Here is a 26,604-nt window from a genome sequence, read left to right as displayed (position 1 = left end):
GAGGCTGAAAGAGCATGGCTGGTTAAAAGCGCTTCAAGAAATTCCATGTGGCAGAAACAAAGCGTACATGGTGAGAGTTGTAGGAGAGGTAGTCAGGATTGGGGTTTCAAATGGCCTTTTATGTTAAACCCAGACATTTGAACTTTATCCTACAAGCTACTGGGCGAGAAGGTGCTTTGAGGGGTTTTTATCAGGATCTTACTTGGAATGTGTAGACTTTTGTTTTAGAAAGAGCATTCTGGTAGCACTGTAAAGAATGGATTGCATGACCCTGGCTGGAGTGGCTCAGTTGCTTGGAGCTTTGTCTTGTAACGATAAGGTTGCAGGTTCGATTCCCAGTCGGGGCACATACCTAGGTTGGGGGTTCAATCTGTGCTCCAGGCACATGCTATCCCCAGTCTGGGCGTGTGCGGGAGGTAGCCAGTTGATCGATGTGTCTCTCCCTTCCTCTCTAAAAGCAAGAAAAAATGTTCTCGGATGAAGATTTAAAAAAAAAAATTGGATGAGGACTGCAGTGTAGAGACGGGGAGACCACTTACGAGGCTGTCAATTCAGGAGAGAAATGAGTACTTCGATTATAATAGATTATGATAGCAGTGGGTCTAAAATCTATAAAGAGGACTGAATTCCAGAGCAGTGAAAGGAATGGGATCTCTAGGACTTGGTGACTGACTAGCTAGTAAGTGAATAGCCTAGAATGATTCCCAGGTGTCAGGCTTGAGTAACTGGACAGATATTAATAGTCATTCACTGATACATTTTTATCTATACACAACCCTGCTTCTCTCTTTTGGACCGTTTTTAATAGCATCAACATCCATAAGTTACTGTTTTAACTCAGTCAGAAACACTCTATTAATTTTCTGCCCTTACCCACCAGATTAGTTACAAATTCTCATCCATTCTACTTCTACCTACAAATGCCCATGGAATCTGCCCCCTTATCATTGTCATTCACATCATCTAGACCCTTGACACCCATGACACTCATTTAAATGTTTGCTGGAGCCTCCTAATCGGTTTTTCTACCTCTGGTTTCTACCCAGTTCATTTTCTACACTGCCACCAGCAATTTCTTTTTTCAAAATACGGATCTGACATTGCTATTTTGTGGCTTAAAATCTTTGGATGGGCGGCTTGTAGCCTGCAGAATAAGATCCTTCGTGACATTGCTTCATCTTACCTTTTTGACTGAGTTCTAATTCCCTAGTGCCTGCGCATCCTATTTGCTTTGCTGGATATAGGTCTGTACCGTAAACACTCACTTTCATGTCTATGTCCATGTTTCATTTGCCAGGAATGCCCTCCCTGTCCCCTTTCCTCACAGGGCAAAGCCCTACTCATCCTTCAAGATTCAGCTCAAATACGTTCTCTCTCTCTCTTTATTTTCCCTGAATCAAGCAGGCACAATTGTTCCTCATTTGTTTTCTAACCATACATCATATGTACTCTGACAATGATATCACCATGTCTTTCTTGGCAGTTGTGTCTCACTGGCTGGGCTCTGGGCTGATTTAAGGCAAAGAACTGTTCTTACAGATCTTCGTATCCTTGCAACCTAACCCCATGTCTAAATATGATAGGCTTGAATCAGTGTTGAATTCTTGCTTCTGTGCCCTTATTCCTATTCCCCTTATCTGGATGCCTGCAATCTCCCTTCTTTCAACTCCAAGCTTGCCCATTTTTCAAGGCCTACTCCCTCCAGAAAAATCTTCACTGACTAATGTAGTAGTAGATGGAGAAATTTTTAACTTCTTTGCTTTAGGGGAAAGCATTTGCTGTTATTAGTTTAATTCACCATAAAGTTTCCAGGCATGGGTTGCTATTAGAAACAGGGATTATTTGTACCATCTTGTTATGCTTATTTTAACAATCATACTTACAGATTTTTAATTACTTCCATCCATGCCCCCCCAAAACCCTACAGAATTCCCAGTTTGTTCGAGTACAAAGCCTTTTAAATGAAGAGCATAGTAGTTATTTGACACAAAATGTAGTGACCCTCTGGAATACTGAGGTTTTTGTTGTTGTTTTTTTTTTCCCTGGAATAATTGAGTATCACTTTCTATCTGTTGTTTTCAGGAAAAGATTGTCTGGGGTTTCTTTTACTTATGTCATTCTATTGGGACAGTTAAAAGAAGCCTCTATTCTATTTCATATGCCTTTGGAGTTCAGTATCAGTTGTTATCTTTGAACCTAGTGCTAGCTGCAGTGAAGTACAATAAGCACAATGAAGTTTATTTTCCTGGTGTGTGTGTGTGTGTTCTTTTTTTTTTTCTTTTTTCTCATGATACTGATATGTTATATCTGTTTTGAACTGCATTCTCGCTCTCGTCTTCTTAGCATCCGTGTAAAGTTGTTGCACAGTGAGGCCTACAGCATGACGCACACCAGATCGGTCACCCACTCACTGGTCATGCCAAGCTTAAAATTCTGGCTGTTTTGCTCTTTGTTGTTGTTGTTGTTGTTGATTTCCAAAAATAGCTCGGTAAACATAAGGCAGAAAAGCAGACAGACATACATACTTTGCTCCATTATGCTAGAGACTTGTAAAGTTTCTTCTTGACACTAGAAGTTTTAAATATGCGATTTACCTAAAATAAATGCTTTTCTTCGGTAAATCTATGTTTGGTGGGCTTGATTAGTGGAACATCAGTATGGGTATTATAGTATTTAACTGGTGCTTAGAACTTTTAAGAATAGATTGTAGGGGAGGAAAAAAATTCCTCCACCCTCGTAGTTTCTGCAGCTGGGGGTCTACAAAATAACCTGACAAAGGGCATTACCAGGAGAAAGGAACCCTAGCCAGGTTGCTCAGTTGATTAGAGCATTGTCCCAATATCCCAAGGTTGTCTGTTTGATCCCCAGTTTAGGCACATACAAGAATCAATCAATGAATACATAAATAAGTGGAACAACAAATCAGTGTCTGTCTCTGTCTCTGTCTCTGCCTCTCTCTCTCTTTCTCAATAAATAAATTTTTAAATGGGGAGAAATGATACGCATGTGGAGGCTTTCATAGAAAAATAGAGCACCCTGGCTGGTGTGGCTCAGTGGACTGAGTGCCGGCCTGTGAACCAAAGGGTCGCTGGTTCAATTCCTAGTCAGGGCACATGGCCGGGTTGCAGGCCAGGTCCTCAGTAGGGGGTGTGCAAGAGGCAACCACACATTGATGTTTCTCTCCCTCTCTTTCTCCCTTCCTTCCCTTCTCTCTAAAAATCAATGAATCAAATCTTTTTTAAAAAAGAAAAATAAGGCACACGCAAAGAAACAGCTAAACCCAGGGGCTTAATATCATTTTAAAAAAGAGCAATAAGTCTGTGGAGATGGAAAAGACAAAGAAAGGGGTTTGGGCTCTTAGCGGTGGTAAGTTGTGGAAAGGTAAATATATTACTTGAAAATAATGTAAGATAAGGGTTATTTAGTAGAGTCCTGGGAGTTATCTCCAGAGATAAGATTCATTCTCCCCTTTCTGGTAAAGGAGAGGGTGAGGGGAAGACACCTTCACAGAGGGAATTTTATGCTCTGCTTTCAGGTAGAAAGGAGAAGGGTAGAGACTTTCTAGTGTCTGTTTCTTCTAAGTTTTCTTCAGCTCAAAATAATTCTTACGCAAAGAGGCATATTTGGGGGTGACATTCTGATCCCTTTCAAGATCAATAGAATCAAAAGCTTGGAGAAGGGAGTTAACTGTAAAGGAATGAGAAGTAATTTTTGTGAAATTCTACATATGCAACATTTTATTTAAAATATGCGTTGGTTTAGACTTGGTTTAGGCACTGGAAATAGAAAGATGCAGTGGACAATCCATGCCAAGAACCTATCCACATGGGGGGAGACAGACATCAACAATATTAGTATATGTCCAAAACAGAATTAAGTAAAATACATAGAATTTTCCTAAGAAAACCACTCCTTTGACAGTGTACGTCAGTTCATTGTTTAATAATACCATCTCCCGAGTTAGAAACTGTGATCACTTTTTACTCTCTTCCCTCCCTTCAGTGTTTCATGACATCCCGCCCAAATGTCTTTGGAATCTGGCCATTCCTTTCATCCCCACAGCTGTAATCCTGGCTTTATCTCTTACCTGGACCATTAGAGCTCTTTCCCAGATTCCAGTCTTTCATCCACAATGCCAGCAGAATTACTTTCCTGTAAAACAAATCTGATCATGTTACTCCTGTTTAATCACTCCTTTTGGCTCTCTTTTTTTCCTCTAGAATCAAGGCCAAAATCCTTGGCTTGACTCAGTCTTTTTACAGATCAGTCCGACCTCAGCTTATTTTATTTTCCACCCTTCCCTCTCACAAACCTTATGTTCTGAGCCACTCGATTATTCATTGTTGCCTTTTTGTGGATTCCATATATTTACATATGCTATTCCCCTTTACCTGATAAATTCGTTTCAGACTCCGGTCTCCACCCGGAAGCATTCGTTGTTTCACTTCATGCGTAATTACCCAGAGGCTCCCTCATTGTTCCCGTGGGACATTGCCCATATTTCTGTTAAAATGCACTTATTAAACTATATCAATTTATGTAACAACAGCTAACATTTTATGTGTCCGTCCTTTGCGCCATGTACTTTGCTAAGTGCATTTTATGTCTTATCTCATGTAAACTTACAACAGTCCTGATACTGTTGTGAAATACTATTAAGAACTCTGTTTTTTAGATGATGAATAGAAAGCTTAGGAAATATTAAGTAACTCACCAGTTTCACACAGTTGATAGATACAGCGTCAGATTTAGAACCCAGCTCTGATCTGTGTCTAGAGCTTATGCTCTTAACCAGTATGCTCCGCGAGTTGACATCTTAAGGTCTGGCACTATGTCTTCATTTAGTCCACAAGTATGTATTGAGTGCCTGTATTTGAGTAACTATGAATTAATCACTGCTCTAGGAATCGGGCATATAATAGTAAACAAAAGATACACCAATATCTGTTGTTTTGAAGTTTAAATTCTAGTGGTGGAAGACAGAGAAATAAGTAAATATTCTAATATATTTGAAGGTGATGAATTTTATGAGGAAAAGAAAGCAGATAAAGTGGTCATTTGAGCAAAATCTGAAGGAAGTGAGGAAGTGGTCATATGGTTATCTCTGTAGGAGAACATTCCAGGTGGAGTGAACAGCAAGTGAAACTACTGTAAGGCAGGAGTTCTGTTGTGTTGAAGAGACAGCATTGAGGTTTGGGTAGCTGGAGCCAGTGAGGGAGGGGGAGAGTAACAGAAAATGAAGTCACAAAGATGTGGATGGGGCAGTCATAGCGTATGGGCCATTGCAAGGACTTTGGCTGCTGTTTTGAGAAAGGTGGAAGCTAATGGAGGGTTTTTGAACAGAGAATGACATAAATCTGACATGTTAAAAAAGCTCACTCTGGATTTTAAATATTGAGAATAGGTCATAAGACAAGGAATGTCATTTATTTTGGTATCTCAAGTAACTAATACAATGTCTGGTAAGTGTTCATAAATATCAGAAGGCTTACAAGTTTTCATAGCAGTCCAACTTTAAAATGACATTTTTAAGTAATCAGGGTATTTGAATATGGATTAGATATTAGATGATACAGATTGTATTCTTTAGGTGTGGTAATGGCATTGTAGTTATGTTTAAAAGAGGGCTTTTTAGCTAGATATATATATATATATATATAGAGAGAGAGAGAGAGAGAGAGAGAGAGAGAGAGTACTTACTGATAAAAGTCAGTGGTATTCGGGTCTTGCTTTACATGCTCCAGCAAAAGTAAGCAAATACATTGAAGTGGGAGGATTGATAAAATGAGTAAAATGATGATTGTCAAAGCAGGCAATGGATGTGTGAGGTTCATTATGCTATTTACTGTATTCTCCCTGTTTCTGTGTATGTTTGAAATGTTCATAATAAAGTTTTATATATTTATGTATGTAAACATATATTTATGTAGAGATATAAATATCTCTCTAGACATAGATATCTATTTAGAAAGATATAGATTAGATGAAATATATTTTATTTAGTAACTCTATTTTTAATAATTCTACCTTTAAAAATCTATATAAAGAAGTAATCGGATATGCCCGAAAATGTAGGTAAAAGGATTTTCATCTTAGTGTCCTCACAAGACCTGACCAAGCTAAATTGTTAACAGTTGGAAAATAAAATCTATGTTATAGTCCATTCAGTAGAGGATTATTCTATTCTTAAATTGTTTTCAAAGACTATTTAATGGCATTAAATATATTCAAAATAAAGTGTAATGTCAAAAAAGCAGAATGAAAAATTGGATACAATATTATCCCAATTTTGACTAAAATACCTATAAATATTTATAGATAAAAACTTAAAGGAAACACACTAAATTATCACTAGCAGTTGTCTCTAGGAGGTAGGATTTTCAGTTTTATTTTATTCTTTATACTTCTGTATTTCTTTAAAAATTTTAAATAAACTTACCTGCCTTTATTAAAACAACAGAAGATACTATAAAAGTCTCAAGTTGACCAGGTAATAGCCCTTATCTTAGGATTTTTTTTTTAAATCAAATAGGGATGAAGATTCATGTTCCAGATTGTTCATTGGCTTGTTATTTATATTAGGAAAAAATTGGAAATGCCTGGATGACCACCAGATTAGAGAATTATTGAATTAAGCTGCATTCATATGCAGCTAGTAAGCGTTTTCGAAGAGTGGAATACAGAAAACACTCACGATTTGATAAAAAGGAAGGTACTGAATCATGTATAGAATATGATCTCAATTATGTTTTTAAAAAAGGAAGATGAAGATCAAAATGTTAACAGATTATGGGTGGTTTTAATTTGAATTTTCCTACTTTCTAGGATTTTTTTAAATTGTCTACACTGAGCATGTATTATTTTATAATCAGGAAAACATTAAGTACTTTTTTTAAGGTAGAGTATAAGGAGAAGAAAATGGATGTTTAAGGAGGAAGAGATCTGGAATCACCGCTAGAGGAAATATGTTAAGGAGTTAATTAAATGTAAATGATTATTAAAGAAAAGGTTGAATTTGATGCAGTGGGACAAGCCTGCTTTGTTTTACATGTTCTAGCAGTGCCCCTGGGACTGGCAGCAAAATTAAGGGCAGTAGCTGTAGTCATCTAGGATTAGTAGAGCTTGGCAAAATGTCAGGGCATATGCGTGGCTGGTCTATCTCCACAGAGGATGTGAAGATATTTTTATTAACTGTAAAATTCTAGACAAATAGAATTGGCAGTTTTTAATCTATCCCCATGCCCACTGTTTTGGTTTAAATCCTTACTATTCTTACTTAAACTTACTGACCACTCTTCTTGCCTCCATTCTCTCACTCTCCAAATGATCTTTTACACCATTGCCCAGCATTCTCTTTCTAGAGCACCAGTCAAGTTATATTATTTTTTGTTTTCAGAAACTTGTGTCAACTCTCCATTGCATTAGAATGTTTAAACTTTTAAGCCACAAGTTCGAGACTCTATGATCCGGTCTCAAAGTACCTTTTTACCTTAATCCACATATGTGTTCTCAGGCCTCATCATCCTACCAACCCCTAAGGCTTAACTAACACTCCATATTTTTGCTCATGCTAACATCCTCTAAAACATTTCAGGAACAGTCTCCGAACTTGAAGTTGAATGGCTTGTATTTCTGCTTTGGTTCTGCTGTTTGCAGGTGGCTATGTGACCTTAAATATGTTATTTTAACCTCTCTGAGCCTTGATTTTTTTTCTTAATCTCTATATCTTCATAATGTTAATACCTACCTCTCAGAGTTGTTAGGATTCATTGAGATAATGACTACAGAAGCATGTTGTAAACTAAATGCATGGCACAAAAGAATGGCATTATTTTTCACCTACCTCTGTCAGGATGCTTTTGACTTCCAATAACAGAATTCCAACTGAAAATGCCTTAAGCAATGAGGAAGCAAGTCTGGAGGTAAGGCGGTTCCAGGGGTGGCTAATTCAAAAGCTCTGTAGTATCGTCAGGGACACAGGGTCCTGCCATCTTCCTGCTTTGCTATTCTTGATCTGTTGTTCTCCTGGGTTGGTTTCCCTCATGGTTCCTTCGATGGTTGCCACACTCTTAGGTGTCACATGCAGATAACAATGTTCAGAGGCAGGAAAGAGGAAGGTCCCTTTTTGTATGCCCTTTTTAAGAATGAGGAAATCCTTTTAGAGCCCCCCACAATAAACTTTCTCTCACGTCTAATAGCTCAAAATTGTACCATGTGCCCATACCTAAGCCAGTCATCACCGAGAAAGGGAATGAGCTTGTCTTGATTGGCTTAGACCCGTCATCATCACCCTTTGGTGCTGGCTCTCTTAGGGAGGGGAAAGACTGTGATAGCACAATGTCTTCAGTTGATTATCTTGGTTTGTTATTGATTAGGTCAAGGAGGTAATAATAGCAAATGCAGCATAAAGGGGAGTTTGCTTTTGGTGGATCAAGATTTCATTCAAGCACCATACAAAATGATGAGCGGATATATGGGGTGGGAAGTGTATAAAGCCTTTGTTTAGCCTGTTTTAACATTTGTGATTGTCCAAATAGGTATGCAGTGGAGCTGATGAAGACCCTGATGATAAAAATGCACCATTTCGACAACGGCCATTTTGCAAATATAAAGGACATACTGCTGATCTCCTTGATCTTTCATGGTCAAAAGTAGGGAAGTTTTATTTGGATTGTGTATTAATTCTATGTAACTATGACTTTAGGATAAAAACATTTTTTATTTGTATGATTGTCACTCTGCTGAGTGTTTGAATGTTCATATATACTTTGTGTGCATTATGTGCAAATTAATCAAAGTTAACAGAGATGTTACATTACGCTCATAAGAAAATGTTTATATTACTTAACAGCGTCTATGTGGATCTGTTTATATACTATACCTTTTACATCTTTTATAATTTTGCAAAGTACCCTCAGCAAAATGGATATGACTTCATCTACAGAGGTGAAGCCTGATCTTCCCAAATCAAGACTGCTTTGGGGCTAATCTGCTACATTTGTGAAATTACAAATTTAGGTTTAACACTTATATTCTGTGAATCACTGATAAACCTTAATTTTATGATTTTTCCCCTTAGAACAAAATTATTTCAGAAGTAGAGAGTCTGTTTTGCCACTGATCAAATATTTTCACAAGTTGGTGAAAATTTAGAGATATTTTAAATTTCAATTCAAGTCTTTAAAGCAGGAAGCAGGTTTTGAATTTTTGCATAATACCTTATACTTTCTTTGTATTGAAATTTGTCAGTAATCAGAAGCTAAAATATATTAAGAATTAGTGGTTGTAGGAGTAATATTTAAAAGCTTTAAATTGAGAAAAGTCAACCAACTGAGTTAAAAAAATACTATGATGGATACTGGTGATGCCCATATGTCTTAACTATGTCAGGAGAACCTCATGTGCCACAAAGATATCACTTGTATGAATTGGCAAATCAGGATTTCTCTGAGCTTCAGCTTTGAATCACTCCATTTATGAATTGCTGCTCTTGTCATACTTATTTAGCTGTCTAGATGGATTTCATAACCCATCAGTCACGTCTTTCTCTAACCTCCTGGAAGAAACTTGGGCCTCACCTTAGAGTCTGGCTTTAAACTGAGCCCGAATTGTGTCTTTGTACCCTTCTCCACCCTGTGTGAAGTCTGACTGAGTTGTCGAAAGATGGAAATCTAATCTTTAATCTGATAATCATGATCATTTGGAGCAATGAGTGCAAAGTACATAATTGGGAACCTTGCACTAATTTTACTTTGTTAAAGCAAACCAATATTTTTTCTGAAATGTCACACTAAGTGGAAGGCATTAGTTCTCCACTGACCACTGTATCAGGCAGAGTTCTCCAGAGCAACAGAACCAAGAGGTTATGCATACATAAGGATTAAACTTTCATTTTTTACTTAACTACCTATGTGCATTTCAGAGTCTTGCTTGCAGCAAGATTCTAAGCCCCTTGACAATAGGGACCAGATCTTATTTTGCTGTTGTTTCTCTTCAGTATCTAGCACAATTGGTGTTTATGGTGGGTTTTCTTTTGGTTGAAGACTTATTTTGTACCAGATAACAAGAATTACCTCATTAATTCTTACAATAATAACCCTGTGAGGTAGATGATACTTCATTTTGTAGATTAGAAGACAGAGCCTCTGGCCTGTCCAAGATCACAAAACTAGTTATGGTTAGAACTTAGATTTGAATCTAATTTCTTTCACTCCCAAGATTATGCTCAGTTTAATAAAATTATTTAATTTTACTAATTCAATAAGTATTTATTGAACAGGAATCTCTTGGTATATTAGGACAAATCTTCACATGTCTTAAGCATCTTCACTTCTAGGCATGTCTTCATATTTTCTTCATATACTTCAAACAATGGACTATTGTAAGAATTGAATAAAGTTATTTTAAGGAACAACAGACCATAGATTTAGTTTTTTATATAGTTGTTATTAAGAGGAAATACAAAGTAAACTGCACATACTCTTCAAACTTGTCTGGAACTCAGTAGATCTTGAAAATAAAAATAATTGTTATTAGATGTTTTAAAATTATTTTAAATCTTTCAAAATTCTGTGCCTTATAAAATGGGTGCCTTATAAGCTAACCCAAAGAGCATATATTTATCAATACAGTTACATATCCAAATCAATATTTCTGCTTAGTCTTTCTACGTTTAAAGATGTAAGATTCTTTCATTGCTGTAAGTAAATGACAAAGCGTCTGGTTGTTTTCCATCACGTCTTCTACTGAAGCACTCTGCAGAAGAGTGTGGTGGCTAGAGCCTATACCTAGAGCCGACTGCCCGTTCTGCCACTGGCAAGCTGTGTAGTCTTAAACCAATTATTTAACCTCTTTGCCTCAGTGTTCTCTTTTGTAAAAAGGAGAATAATAATACACCTGCCTCGTAATGTGCTAAGAACAATGTTTAGCACATTGTAAGTACTCATTAAATGTCAGTACTTCCATTTGTTTAGCATTTTTATGCATACCAAAGAATAATATGGTCTCATTTGGGTTTTCACACTCAGTGTAACTCATAGTTCTCCCCTTAAATCGATTGTGTTTAGAAATAAAGAGCTTCTGCCAGCTGGAAGCTCTTTTTTTATCCTCACCTGAGGACATTTTTTCACTGCTTGTTAAAGAGATGAAGGGGGAGGGGGGAGAGATCAATTGGTTGCCTCTCATAAGATTCCCGACCAGAGATTGAACCCTAGCCCTTTCCAAGCCTGTGACAATGCTCCAGTCAGCTGAGCCATACCTGCCAGGGCAGCTGGAAGCGTTTGACTAATAGATGTTTGGTTCCTGGGTGATCATCCATCACAATGCCTAAATCAGTTATACTACCCTTTTTTTATTTTTATTTTTTTTATTGTTCAGATACATTTTTCTCCATTTACCTGCCCCCACTTTCCCCTGCCCCACCCACCCCCACCTCCCTCCCTCAATCCTTCCGCACTTTGGCTTTGTCCATGGGTCCTTTATACAGGTTCCTTGATTTGACCCTTCCCCTTCCTTTTCCCATTACCCCCTCCCTTCTTCCCTCTCATTTCTGTTGGTTTCTTTTTCCTTTCAATGTCTCTGGTTATATTTTCCTTGCTTGTTTGTTTTGTTGATTAGGTTCCACTTATAGGTGAGATCACATTATACTACCCTTTTCTAGCTTTCAAAATTCTGTGATCTATTCTGAGAGATTTGACAATTTTTTTTACTTTCTTAATTGAATATTTTATTGTTGTTCTATTACCGTTGTCCCAATTTTGCCCCCATTGCTCTCCACTGCCCCACCCACCTGCAACTCCCACAGTCAGTGCCCACCCTGCTGCCCATGGCCACGGGTCACTCAGACATGTTCCTTGACTAGTCCCTTCCCCTTCTTTCCACCTTTATCCCTGCCCCTCTGGGCACTGTCAGTCTGTTCTTTGTTTCCATGCCTCTGGTTCTATTTTGCTCGTAGATTTGACAATTTCTGTTCTGTAATTATCTTGCCTACAGTGTGACAGGTGCACAATAACTTCATTTCCATACTGTATTATAGGATAATCTTTTTGAAGGCATTTTACGTGACAGACTCCATGTGAGTTTAAATTCATCTGAGTTGTTAATGTAAAAATAACTGAAGTGACAATCAAATGAATATCTGCCTTAGATTCATAGCCGAATTCCAATATAATTCCAGAATAGATAATGTGAAACATTCATAGAATCTAAGAAATAATGGTATTTAACTGTTTTGGAAAAAATGGGATCTTCCAAGTGAATTTGATACAATCTTCTGTTCTTTCTGATGCTGTGTAGTTTGCTTTTTTTTAATGGTGGTAAAATAATCAATGACAATTTTTCCATAGAACTACTTTCTGCTTTCTTCTTCGATGGATAAAACAGTCAGATTATGGCATATTTCCAGAAGAGAATGCCTTTGCTGTTTTCAGCACATAGATTTTGTCACTGCCATAGCTTTTCATCCAAGAGTAAGTAATTGTTTATACATTTTTTTGTTATACTCCAAGGATTGTGAGGGAACCAGGTTTCTCTGGAGGGTAGTTGGATTACAGAAAAAAAAAATTGGCTGGTGTCTCTCTCCACACCATGCCCCTCTCCTGTCTTGGAGAGTGAATAAAAACTTTATTTTTCTAAAAAAAATTAACAGCTACATAGTTAAGAATAACTTAATTTAGACTTTGATTTTGCTTTAAAAAATGAAATAGGAAATAAATATTCTGTTAATCTGCATTAGAAGAACTGGAAATGTTATGTTCTAAATATAACAATGAAAAGTCATTCTAAATCTTTAGTAAGACCTGCAGGGTATAAATAAAGTATCCTATTTAAGATGAGAGACATTAGAAATGGTGGAAGAAAAGAAGAGAACAAGTCGATAAATGAGAAAGGGAAGCATAGAAGCAGGAATAGTTGTGGGAAGGCTGGGAAGGGAAGAGACAAAGAGAAAAGGGTTGAAAAAAGGCAAAGTCCAAAATTTGTTACAAGATAATACTGAATTCCTGTTTAATATCTAGAACCATTGAGATCACTTTATTTACTTTTGTTTTTTGAGAGAGAAAAAGAGAATTGTATATTTTAGCTTATCAGATACATCATAGTTTCCTGAAACAGGTACACTGATTTACACTTCCATAAATAGTGTATTGGTCAGTCTGCTTGACTGATCAATCAAATAGCGTATTAGCCAGTCTTGTGGGGGTTGTAGTAGTAGTTTAATTGGCATTATTTTCAGTGTAGAAAATCCTTTAGTATCTTTCCTCTGGAAAAAAGTATTTCACAAGATTTCAACTAAAGGAGAAAAGTCTACTACCATGGAATTGCAGACCTGTCTTCTGCCCATATAGGATAGAGCCATCAAATGCCTAAGGCTAAATTAATTTTAATCTTTTGCAACTATATAAGCAAAGGGGTCACATGTTGTTTCTACTTCACTAGCTAGGTTGAAATAAGTGGAGAGCTTAAGCTGACTCAGGTTGATGTATTATTACTTTCCCTCCCCTGCACTGATGTATGATTATATCTCCAATCACATCCTCATCTCTATAAGTTTAATGCTCAGTGTCCTTTTAATGCAGTGTTTCCGTTATATTCACATTTTGTCCTCTTTTTCCCCAAAATTAAGAGAGACGAGTGACTTTTTTTTTGTTTTTCTCAATATAATTTCCTTCCCCAGGCAAGCTTATAACACAAGCAGTAATAATACTGAACCCTTAAAAAATTTGGCTAAGAACTTTTGAAAATTAAAAATGTTTAATGTATGTGAATACCTTATCAGTTTTAACCATCAAGCCTTTCTGAATAACACCCCCACCTGTCAACCAAGATCACAATAGAGGGGTGGATTTACCCCTGTCAGCAGCTGTGAACGAAATCCTTTCCTGTGCTTCTGTTTTAACTTGACGTGTCAGTGGAAAGAGAGAAGTATTAGATGTATCTATATAGTACATTGTTATTAAGGTTTCTGTTTAGCCGATAATTTTTCTGTATTTTTTGGTTTTATTTTGGAAACCAAAAAGCCCTAATTCTAAAAGTTCTGCTGACCTAGAGATTTTTTAAGAGGCTCTAGGGGAGAATGGAGTGATGTTGACATTTTCTTATGAAACGTGACTATTAAATGTTATCTAGAAGGAAGATAGCAGAGTTGTAAAAGAAGTAGCGAAGTGGAGATGCACATGTATACACACGTGTGTATGTATGTAAATAAAATTCTGATTTGTAAAGCCAAGGTGAATTCCTTTTCCTTGTTCAGCTTTTCTGCTGGTAGACATTGAGTCAAGCCTCCTATACTATAGCCATAAAAATACCCATTCTGTATAGATTATTCTTGACAGGTTTCAGAGATGGGTAGGAAGAATAATCTTGAGCAGAGAATCTGTTTCTAGTTTTGGCATCCCAATTATTTTATCATTAATTCTTATGTTACCAAAAATTAAGCCAGCTTACTGGTATGCCTAGTTTTATTTTAGAGCATGGTTTTTCAACCTTGGCACCGTTGACATTTTTGGCTGGATAATTCTTTGTTTTAGAGGGCGGGAAAGGCTATCTTGTGCATTGTAGGATGTATAGCAGCATTCCTGGACTTACTTAGATGTCAGTAGCGCCCCACCCCACAGTTGTGACCATCAAAAATGTCTTCAGACATTGCTAGCTGTTCTCTATGGAACCAAGTTGCCCCTGGATGAGAACCCCTGGTATGAAATTGAGAATTTGATTGAAACTTTGATTGGTGAAGCGATCCTCTGCTGACAGGGTGTCAGAGTGCCAAAAATTGACTGGTTCTATGAGCTACCTGGCATTACTTTTTTGTCCCAGCTATTAACACGTGTCCCAGAAAAGGCCATGGGCAAACGTATCATTATAGGATGGTTTTTTTCCCAAAGCATGTTCCTCCAAGGTACTAGCCCTGCCAGATGTGCCTACCCTGACCTCCTACCAACTCTCCACACACACACACAAAAAATCCATGGTTAAATAAGCTGGAAAATGGCAACTACTTAATCCCCCATTTGGAACTGAGAATCTTGATTCATTTTCTGTAACACAGAGTTTTTCAAACTCACTGTATTTGATCACAGAACACTTCTACATACTACACATTTCAGCATATTATCTGTTTACATCCGTACTTTGGGAGAAGTTGAAGGATATGATAAAATCACAGTGTCATTTCTACAAAAGGAATACTCTGTTTTCTAATTGTTGTTATTTTTAGTGAATAAAGTAATGCTTACTTGAAGAATAGTACTTTTAAAATGAGACCTACATATTTAAACATTTCTAATAGAGTTAATGTATTAATTTGCTAATCAGTTTTTCTTGATGTAGTAAAATGAAAGCTTTCTAAATTTTGTCACATCTTTAGGATGACAGGTATTTTCTAAGTGGGTCATTGGATGGAAAGCTCCGTCTTTGGAACATACCTGACAAAAAAGTGGCTTTGTGGAATGAAGTAGATGGTCAAACAAAATTGATCACAGCAGCAAATTTCTGCCAAAATGGCAAATATGCGGTGATTGGGACATATGATGGCAGATGCATTTTCTATGATACAGAGGTAAATGAATATCTTGTATAAATTATGTAATTGAATACTTAGTAAAACATTTTTGTGCTTTTGAATTAAGTTGATATATCCTCTCTGTGCTTTAACTGCTTTATCTGTAAATTGGAGCAAATAATATTGTGTCTATGAGATGGATCAGATGATCTTTGATATTCCCTCTAATTCTAATCTGTTAAATTTGTGATTTCTTTTTAGCATTTGAAATACCACACACAGATACATGTCCGCTCTACCAGAGGACGCAACAAGGTTGGAAGAAAAATTACTGGCATTGAGCCTTTACCAGGAGAAAATAAGGTACTAAGTATTCAAAACCATCTCTCTCAATACTGTATATAGACTTCTGAAAGTTAGTTCTTAATATCTTAGCTAAGAATGTAGTCCCTTTCCTTTGGAATACTGCTTTTTCTAGTTTTGAGGTATATTCTGTATGTGTATATACTTTTTTTATTATAGCTTAACTTAGATGAAAAGATTATATATTGAACTGTTCCGTTTTTTTATTTTTAGATACTGGTAACCTCAAATGACTCCAGAATCAGACTATATGATCTTAGAGATTTGTCACTTTCCATGAAGTATAAGGGGTATGTCAACAGCAGCAGCCAGATCAAAGCCAGTTTCAGGTAAATTGGCAATGAGAATTTCTCAGAAGGGATCGGAACGTTTCTCCCCTATTCCTGTTTTCCATTGATCTATTAGGCCTTGTGTCTATATGATGTTTTTAGTTTCTTTGAACTTTCACAACTGGTATCTCAGGTTATCATTATGCAGTACTTAACCATATCCACCTCTGTGATAGATACAATTACCCCTATTCTGCAGATGAAGAAACCAAGACCCATAAAATTAAGTAATTTGCCCAAAGTCACACCTGTCAATATGGAGCCAGGATTAGAAGACTCCCGGCTCCAGAGTTTGTGCTGTTGTACTTTTATGTAAGGTTTTTTAGAGGCAGTTTACCACCTACCCCACTTACGCTCTTGAACCTTTTAAGTACAAAAGCTAACAAAGCATTTTACACCCTGAAGTAGAGTGTCCTGTGTCTGCACCTTTACATATCATTATCATTTGAACTCTAGGGGTCTGGAGGCTCTTCTGAATTACCAGCCTCTTCTCTTTTATAACCTTCTTTCTTTAAGTCCTTTTTCTTGTCAGTTCTCCTGTCTTCTGTAATTACCTACTACAGTAGGCCCCCATTTATTCCTGGTCTTGCTTCCCTCAGTTTCAGTTACACATGGTGAACCATAGTCCAAAAATATTAAATGGAAAATTTCAGAAGTAAACAGTTCTTAAGTTTTAAAACACATGCCATTGAGGGTAGCATGATAAAGTCCTGTGCCACCCCACCCAGGATGGGAATCATATCTTTGTTGAGCATATCTATGCTGTATGTGCACTACAATAAGGTATTTTCGTTATATTTCATTGATTGTGCTATTACAGTGGTCCCAGTTTTTCCCCCTTTGCCACCCTCAACCCAGCACCCCCACTCCCTCAGCAGTCCCCACATCATTGTTCATGTCCATGGGTCATGAGTATAAGTTCTTTAGTGACTCCATTTCCTCTACTGTACTTTATATCCCCATGGCTATTCAGTGACTGCCTCTTTGTATTTTTTTTTTGTTTTAAGATTTTATTTATTTTTAGACAGAGGGGAAGGAAGGGAGAAAGAGAGGGAGAGAACATCATTGTGCGGTTGCCTCTCGCACTCCCTCTACTGGGGACCTGGCCTGCAACCCAGGCATATGCCCTGACTGGGAACCGAACCAGCAGCCCTCTGGTTCACAGGCCAGCACTCAAGCCACTGAGCCACACCAGCCAAGGCCCTATTTGTATTTCTTTATCCCTTCACCTCTTCACCCCTCTCCCTCCCATCTGGCAACCATCAAAATGCTCTGTGATTCTGTCTCTGTTCTTCTTGTTTGCTCAGTTTGTTTTTTAGATTCAGTTGTTGATAGGTATGTATTTATTGCCATTTTATTGTTCATAGTTTTGACATTTTTCTTAAATAAGTCCCTATAACATTTCATATAATAATTGTTTGGTGATAATGAATTCTGTTATTTTTTTTTCTTGTCTGGGAAGCTTTTTATGTACCCTTCAATTCTAAGTATCTTTGCTGGGTAGAGCAATCTTGGCTGTAGCTCCCTATTTTCATGATGTTGAATATTTCTTGCCAATCCCTTCTAGCCTGCAAAGTTTCTTTTGAGAAATCAGCTGACAGTCTTACAGGAACTCCCCTGTAGATAACTAACTGCTTTTGTCTTGTGGCTTTTAAGATTCTCTCTTTAACATTTAGCACGATTGTCTTAGAGTGGGCCTCCTTGCATCCATCTTGTTTGGGACTCTGTGCTTCCTGGATTTGCATGTCTCTTTCCTTCACCAAATTAGGGAAGTTTCTTCTCATTATTTTTTCAAATAGATTTCCAATTTCTTACTCTTTCTCTTCTCCTTCTGGCACCATTTTGATGTGAACGTTGGACCTCTTGAAGTTGCCCCAGAGGCTGCTTACACTGTTCTTGGTTTTGGGGGTTGTTTTTTTTTTTTTTTTTGGATTCTTTGTTTTTCTTGTTCTGATTGGTGGTTTTTTGATTCCTTATGTTCCAAATCATTGGTTTGATTCTTGGCTTCATCCACTCTACTGTTGTTTCCCAGTAAACTGTTCCTTATTTCAATTAGTATATCCTTTGTTTCTGCCTGGGTCTTTTTTATGCTGTTAAGGTCCTCACTAAGTTCCTTGAGCATCCTAATAACCAGTGTTTAGAGTTCTGCATCTCATAGGTTGCTTACCTCCATTTTGTTTAGTTCTTTTTCTGGAATTTTGATCTGTTCTTTCATTTGTGCCATGTCTTTTTGTGTGGGCTCAGTACACACTCCTCTTGTAGTTGAGCCTTTTATGTGTAGAAAGACTACACTCTAACGTAAATAATAACTCAGTGACATAGTTGTTTATTATCAATATCAAGTGTTAGATACTGTACATAATCGTGTGTGCTATAGTTTTATAGACAGTGCAGTAGGTCTGTTTATGCCAACATCACAAACATGAGTAATTCATAGCACTAAGACATTACAATAGTGGAAGTGTCACTGGGCAATAGAAAATTTTCCACTCCACTGTAGTCTTATGATACCCCTTTGGTATATGCATTTGGTACTTTCTGTGATTCAGGGGGTCTTGAAACATACCCCCTGTGGAAAAGGGTGAGGGACTACTGTAATTACCCAGTGATTTAATTGGTAAAATACTCCATTTCTCTCATCTATTAAGGAGGCTTTCCTCCCACTGTGGGTTAGCCAGTAGCACAGTAACCTAGAGCTTTGATGAAAATACTAATGCCTCTGGCTCCCATGTCAAACCTACGCAGTCATAACCTCTGGTGTGAGACCAGGAGTCTATATTTCAACGAGTTCTCTTGGGTGTTTTCTTAGGCTTTTTAAACAAGGAAGCTCTGATAAAGGCAAACCTTTAAAAAAAAACTGAGTTTTTTTCCTTTTCTTTATCCAAATTTAGCCATGATTTTAGTTACCTCGTTAGTGGCTCAGAAGATAAGTATGTTTATATCTGGAGCACTTACCATGACCTAAGCAAGTTTACTTCAGTCAGAAGAGATCGTAATGACTTTTGGGAAGGTATTAAAGGTAAGTAAATGCCTACTTTTGTGCATTTATTTATAAGTGAATAAAGTTAAAGTGAATAAATTTCAAATGCAGATATACTAGAAGCACATTTGTATAGGCATTATTTGAAAGAGGCAATTATAACTGCTTTTGCTTTGTATTTGGCTTTCTTGGATTTTTCTATACCAAGGAGGAACTTGTGTAAAATTTGAGAAGTCATGGGATCTCAGAACCTGTATTTGGTATTAGTTTAGAAAATATTTTTGGGTTTTAACTAGTTCTTAGTCATTTATATGTTAGTTTTAAAAGATATTTTGCATGTAACATACACTATTGTATTTTTTGCATACTTTACTGTCTTTTTTAAACTTGGTTGTAAAAGATTTTATTTATTTATTTTTAGAGAGAGAGTAAGGGAGGGAGAGAGAGAGAGGGAGAGAGACATAAATGTGTGGTTGCCTCTCACACGCCCCCTCCTGGGGACCTGGCCTACAACTCAGGCATGAGCCCTGACTGGGAATCGAACCAGCAACCCTTTGGTTCACAGGCCAGCAGTCAGTCCACTGAGCCACACCATCTAGGGCCATATTTTACTGTCTTGACGTTTAGAATCAAATTTATCAGTTGTCCTAAAGTAAATTTTTTCCCCAGCACATAATGCAGTTGTTACATCGGCCATCTTTGCTCCAAACCCAAGTTTGATGTTGTCTTTAGATGTGCAATCTGAAAAATCAGAAAGCGAAGATGCTGAAGTTTTAGATACCATGTCCTCTGGTAGGTACTCTTATTTTATTTGTCCTACATTTCTTCTAGTCGGCATTTAGTAGCCTAATTGACCTAGCATTGAGTATTATGAAGTTTTCATAAGTATGAAAATATTTTTGTTTACAATATAATTATTATCAGATATCAATTTCTGAACATTTCAGTGACATGGTTTTTGCAAGTGTTATGCTTATAAAATTCACCCAGGAATTAAAAATGAAAATTTTGGAAGTTCTTAATTTCTTTTATGGGCAACTGTTCTCCTTGGAGAAAGGTAAACAAAGACATACAAATAATACAAAATTTATTCTTTGTTCCTTCTACTAGACTGTGATTTCTGTGGAGACAGAGACTTTATATGTCTTATTGGTTGTAGTGCCAGTGCCTAGCACAGTACTTGCCTTTATGTAGTAGCTGCTTACTAAACATTGCCAAATAAATGAATTAAACCAAAATGAAAGCAGTTTTTTCTGTACTTGCTACAGATTTATAGCTTCTTTTAGGTAGCTATTTACAAGCCTGTAATTTTTTTTTCATTTGCAGCATATGCTTTGAGAATGAGTACTAATTCCACTTCTGTAAAATGCTCAGATTAGGAATTAAAAAGAAACCATCATATAATATTAAATGTGACTTATGTAAAAAGTAGTCCTTAAGAATATGGTAAAAATCATGTAAATTTGGACCAGTCATTAATGGAAACAAGTTTGTATTATTAAAATCACTTGCAGAATAATCCATTAAATGTGTTTTCTCACTTTAGAGGCTGCAACCAGGCCTTTTAGAGAGTTGTAAGACCACAAAAATAGATACAGTATACAAAAGACACTTCTAAAAGTATTTGAATGCTTCTCAAGTATTTTTATTTTCTTTAATCTCCAGTAATTTCTCCTGTGGTGGTATCCACACTATACACTATTCTAATATACTGTTTCTACTGTCTGTTAAGAAAATTTTGATAGCAAAGATGAACTTCAGTCTAGCACCTCTTTAAATTACAGGATTTAAAAATAAAACTACTCAGAATTACTAAACCTTTATGAAATGCCTGTTTGGAAATCTTTATTTTCATTTTTTTTCCCTCCAAATCAAATCCAGCTTCTCTCTTCTAACTTAAGCCATTTTTTTCTTTCCCTTTTCTTTTTCCCCATTGATATCTTTTAACAGTCTACACAATTTCCCTACACAGTTCACAGAAAATTCTAGTTTTTAAACAATTTGAGGAAAAATGAGAAGTTCTTTTCTTTAAACTTCTTTTTAAAGAGCCACAACTTTTAATGGGTCATACTCAAATTTGTGTTTGCTATTTTGTACCTATCTAGATATAATCTAAGAATAAAATCTGAAGTGCAGGATATGATATAAAATATATCTGATTTCTCTCCCTCTTTATTCCTGATATATTGGACACTGTAAGTGTCAATTTTCCTCATGTGTAAAATGGTGATAACACCCAGTTTACCAAGTTGTCATAAGAATTGAAGATAACATATGTCAAGTACCTAGCAAAAAGCCTGACATCTGGTCGACATTATCATTGTCATCTTCGTTGTTATTGTATGATGAATTACTTTTTTATCTAGCCTTTCTCATATCCCTAAATGCCTTGCTTCTGCTTTTGCTGCATAGCACTACTTGGAGATATGCTGAAAGGGTATGAAGGGATGTTCGAAGGCTTAGATATGTTTTGACAAATCTAACTGACACCATTTTGTCTAATTCATCCTTTACACAACTTTACTGTTAAACTTTATATTATTTTCTTCCTTACTATTCAGTCCTTAAATCCACAAATTTTGCCTGTGCATAGTAGAGTTAATTCACACTGGATTTTGTTTGTTAAATCCTAAATATTGCTTTTTTTTAGGAGTAAAAGACAGTTGCTTTTACTCCTAAATATAAGAGGTAAGAGTTTTTTTCCATTCATCATGGCTAGTTACATAGCTCTTCAATATGGACTGTCGAGGGAAAAGGTGCTGTCAGCAGTCACTGATCGATCATGTGTGCTTCATTTCATGGCAGTTTCTGTATGTCTGCTAGACGATAAACCTTACTGTCAACCTCACTAGAGAACCCTGTTAGCACTAGACTTGCCCAGCTGATCCTGTCTTGCCATAAAATGAAGCATTAGATGCCTTAGAGGCCTAGGCTGCCTGGGAGTAAATCCCCAAGGACTGTAATCTACTCAAGCCAGCAAAAGACCAGCTAAGACAAGGTAAGTGGAAGTGAGCCTCAGAGGGGAGGAGAGGTACAGGAGGATGAAAGGGTTGCAGGATTGAGCCAGGAAAGAGAGACCTGAGAGGCAGAGAGGAGGTCTTAAAGGTCATGGGCATGTGACGGTTGTGACAGTTGGCTTCATAATCCTTTTAAATCAACTAAAAATATTTTCTATATTTTTAAGGTATTACGAAGACAGATAACACAGAAGTTCTTCTCTCTGCTGACTTCACTGGAGCAATCAAAGTGTTTATTAACAAAAGGAAAAATGTATCTTAATTTGAAATGTCATTTAAAATAAACATATCAGTAAGTTTCTATATGTATCAGAACTGAAAAAAATATTATAGTGTTTCACAGGCTAACATCTTTTTTTTTTTTAATTTTTGTTGGAAGTTGTTCAAATATAATATATTTTTTGAGAGGCAGTGTTAATGATCTAGTTAACCCTGGACTGACAGACTAGAAGGGAATGTGGCTAGAATAACATTGCCAGACATTAGGCTTTACATTTTGTTATATTTGTGTTTTTGTTATATAATTGTGAACTTGCACAGGTTTCTGCATGAAAATATATTAATATATTAATCCCGTGTGTGTGCCTTTTGGTTACATGCACTAAATCTTAACAAAATTAAATTATTTCAATGGCTCATTTGGCCTCTTATTGGGGAAGGAGTCTTGTTTCTAGCTTAAACAATTTCTTTTGCACAAGATTTCATTTTTTAAAAAAGTGGTATCTTTTGACTGAGTTATTGTTTTAAAAATGTTATATAGGTTTTCAATAGGTCAACAACCATGGGTAAATGGTTTTTATAAATTTCTCAATTTGGGGACAAGATTTTTCTTGTGGTCTAACTTGTGGACTTAAGATTCTTTTCTTTGTATGTGTATATATAATTTTTTTTGCCACACTGGAGCACAATGTTTCTATGTAAAGAATTTTTTTCATTCTTTATCCATGAGCACCAGGCTTTGCTCACTTAAAAAAAATTAAGCCACATTAAGGAGTGAGTCTTCTTTTTTACAATAATGTAAAAATGAACTGTTTACATTTTTTTAAAGCATTGTAGTTTTAAAAACTAAGCCGTTTTGTTTTGTGTTGTTGAATTTGAAAGCCTTTGCAAATATTGATATAATGTACCAATGAAATAACATCTGGGGCAATGGCACCCTGATAATGTTGTTGATGGTTAGCATATGTTTCTGAAAATTAAATAGTTTATTAAAAGTTGGTTGCCAACACTGGTTAAACATGTGACTTTATTTTGAGATGACTTTGGTAATTTGAGAAAGGTAAAAATAACAGTCTGGTTTTATAATTTGATCTCTAGAAAACAGAAGATCCGACTCGCAATCCCATAATACATTAGCTAGCTACCTTTACCAAAAAAAGAAATTTTAATTCTGGTTCTAAATGAACATTACGGAGTTTATCTATCTGCTTATATGTCCTTTGCTATTGTACATTTGTTTTCAGTATGTCAGAAGCTGGGGAGCCATGATCACGTCCTTGTTAATAAGCATGGTCTTGGAGTGGTTTTCTCGTTAATTGCATACTGTTTGCCTGGGTTTTACCCCTTTGCTGCTTTCTTCCTCCTGCCAGTGCAACACTCCTCTCCCCTCTGTTCACTCCCCTGCCCCCATCTCTGTCTGCTCACTCTTCTTTGCTCTACCGGACAGAAGGAGTTGTCATGCCATTGGCTTTCTAACCAGTCAGTTCCTTGTCTCAAGATCTGGATTGCTATAGTGTTTCGAAGAACTCGATGTCCATAGATCATAGAGATAGCTCAGCTTTTGCTGACTTCTGCCTGAGGAGGACTTGTAGTCTGTTGTGGTGCTGGTCATTTCAACTCTAGATAATTGGGGCATTGCCAGATGACTATTTCCTGATAGGTTTTGTGCTGTTTGTTGAACAAAAAAGGCCAAAAACAGGTATTTCCAGACTTCCGGCCAAGACGGAGGCGGAGATAGATATACTTTGTCTCCTCGCACAACCAGAAGGAGGACAACAAATTTAAAAACAAAAAATAACCAGAATTGCCAGAAAACCGAACTGTATGGAAGTACGACAATGAAGGCATTAAGGAAGAAACATTCATCCAGACTGGTAGGAGGGGCGGAGAGTATGCACAGCAAGGTGGCAGCTGGAGGACTGGCCTGGCTGACTGGGCAGACCCACACTTGGCGTGCGGATGAACCAGGAGGAACAGGTGGGGAGAGCAACAGACCATGAAACCCAGGGTTCCAGTGAAGGAAAAGAAAGCCTCAAAACCACTCTCTATGAAAACCTATGGCGGTTGTGGCTGTGGGAGAAACTCCCAGCCTCACAGGAGAGTTCATTGGTGAGACCAACAGGATCCCAGAACATACACAAACCACCCACCCAGCATTCAGCACCAGAAGGGCCCAGTTTGCTTGTAGGTCACAGGGGAGGTAACTGAAAACTGACTGAGAGCCCAGCAAGCAGCATTGTTCCCACTCAGACCCCCTCCCCCACACAGCGTCACAACACAGCAACGTAAGTTGCACTACCCTGGTGAATACCTAACGCTCTGCCCCTTCTAACATAACAGGTATGCTGAGACAAGGAAATAAGGCCCAAATGAAAGAACAGATCAAAGCCCCCAAAATAGAACTAAGTGATGAAGAGATAGCCGAACTATCAGATGCACAGCTCAAAACATTAGTAATCAGGATGCTCACAGGGATGGTTGAGTATGGTCGCAAAATGGAGGAAAAAGTGAAGGTTATGCAAAGTGAAATAAAGAAAAATACAAAGGGAACCAACAGTAAAGGGAAGGAAAGTGGGACTCAATGATTTGTAGCAGAAGGAAGAGATAAACATTCAACTGGAACAGAATGAAGAAACAAGAATTCATAAAAATTGAGGAGAGGGTTAGGAACCTCCGGGACAACTTGAAATGATCCAACATCCAAATCATAGGGGTGCCAGGAGAAGTAGAAGAGCAAGAAATTGAAAACTTACTTGAACAAAAAAGGAGAACTTCCCCAATTTGATGAAGGAAACAGACTTCTAGAAGATCCAGGAAGTCAGAGAGTCCCAAAGAAGTTCAACCCAAGGAAACAAACAAGACGACACATCATAATTACAGTATCCAAAATTAAAGATAAGGAGAGAGTTGCCTACAAAGGAGTTCCCATAAGATTATCAGCTGATTTCTCAGAAGAAACCTTGCAGGCAAGGAAAGGCTAGAAAGAAGTATTCAAAGTTATGAAAGCCAAGGGCCTACGACCCAAGATTACTCTATCCAGCAAAGCTATCATTTAGAATGGAAGGGCAGATATAGTGCTTCCCAGATAAAGTAAAGTTAAAGGAGTTCATCATCACCAAGCCCTTATTAATTGAAATGTTAAAGGGACTTAAGAAAAAAAAGATTAAAAACTATGAGCAGTGAAATGACAACAAACTCACAACTGTCAACAACTGAACCTAAAAAAAAAAAAGCGAAAACAAACTAAGTGAACAACTAGAACCAGGAACAGAATCACAGAAATGGAGATCAGAGGGGAAGGGGAGAGGGGATAATGGAAGAAAATGTATAGGGAATAAGAAGCATAAATGGTAGGTACAAAACAGTCAGGGGGAGGTTAAGAAAAGTATAGGAAATGGAGAAGCCGAAGAACTTATATGTACAACCCATGGACTTGAACTAAGGAGGCAGGAAATGCTGGTGGGATGGGAGGAGCAGGGGGGAGGGGAATAAAGCAGAGGGAAAAAATAATTGGGATGCCAACTTAAAACAATAACACTGACATTTGTAAGTTTAGTTTTTAAGTGCTTGCTATCACTATATAAATACACTGCGAAGTAACAAGTCAGTCAGTGAATTTGAAAAGGTAGCATCAAGATGTATACAAAGAAAAGCTAAACAGTATCCTTCCCAAAAATAAATATTAGAAACTCATTATAGTAAGTAGTATGGTATTCTAGGAAAGAGCACAGATTCTAGAATAAGACAAACTTGGATTTGGTTCCGTCTATTAGCATATTCCTTTGGCAAGCTATCCTATACTAATTTCCATTTCCTTAATCATAATACGAGTATACGTACCTGAAATTGTGAAGATTTATTGAGAAGTTGTGTTTGTGTGAAGGTTAGTGCGTACCCAATAGCTGTACTCAACAAATATACATTTCTAACCGCCTCTCTGGAATCCCTGAGTGCCCTCCTAGACAGAAAAATAAGTCTATAAGTGTATGGAAGCACTTTCTAGACATTGGGATTTCATGAACAAATGCATTTTAGGGATTGACGTAAGAGACTGACTTTTGCCAACTCAACACTTCTCAAACTGCCACCATCTACTTTCACCTCTTAAAAAAATAAGATAACACTTTAGTACTAAAAAGAAAGTCAAGCACAATCTTACCACCTTAGAGCAACAATACTCTTTAAAAAAGTGAACAAACC

The 26,604-nt window shown here is 37.0% G+C and overlaps 1 protein-coding gene across 1 annotated transcript in view; it reads left to right on the top strand.

The window, feature by feature from the left end:
• Window positions 1–23,348, top strand: part of WDR44 (WD repeat domain 44) — a 78,253-nt gene extending 54,905 nt beyond the window's left edge. The window contains exons 13-20 of the mRNA XM_054580330.1: window positions 8,538–8,651; window positions 12,345–12,467; window positions 15,362–15,553; window positions 15,758–15,859; window positions 16,073–16,188; window positions 19,080–19,207; window positions 19,838–19,960; window positions 22,353–23,348. Of these exons, the coding sequence (XP_054436305.1) occupies window positions 8,538–8,651; window positions 12,345–12,467; window positions 15,362–15,553; window positions 15,758–15,859; window positions 16,073–16,188; window positions 19,080–19,207; window positions 19,838–19,960; window positions 22,353–22,447 (993 nt within the window). The 3' untranslated portion in view covers window positions 22,448–23,348. The remainder of the gene's footprint in view (window positions 1–8,537; window positions 8,652–12,344; window positions 12,468–15,361; window positions 15,554–15,757; window positions 15,860–16,072; window positions 16,189–19,079; window positions 19,208–19,837; window positions 19,961–22,352) is intronic.
• The last annotated feature ends 3,256 nt before the right edge of the window (window positions 23,349–26,604 follow it).

Source organism: Pteronotus mesoamericanus, unplaced genomic scaffold, assembly GCF_021234165.1.
Source record: "Pteronotus mesoamericanus isolate MK-2021 breed Mesoamerican mustached bat unplaced genomic scaffold, CSHL_Meso_final contig_57, whole genome shotgun sequence".
Taxonomy (NCBI): domain Eukaryota; kingdom Metazoa; phylum Chordata; class Mammalia; order Chiroptera; family Mormoopidae; genus Pteronotus; species Pteronotus mesoamericanus.
This window is presented reverse-complemented; position numbering and strand designations above follow the sequence as displayed.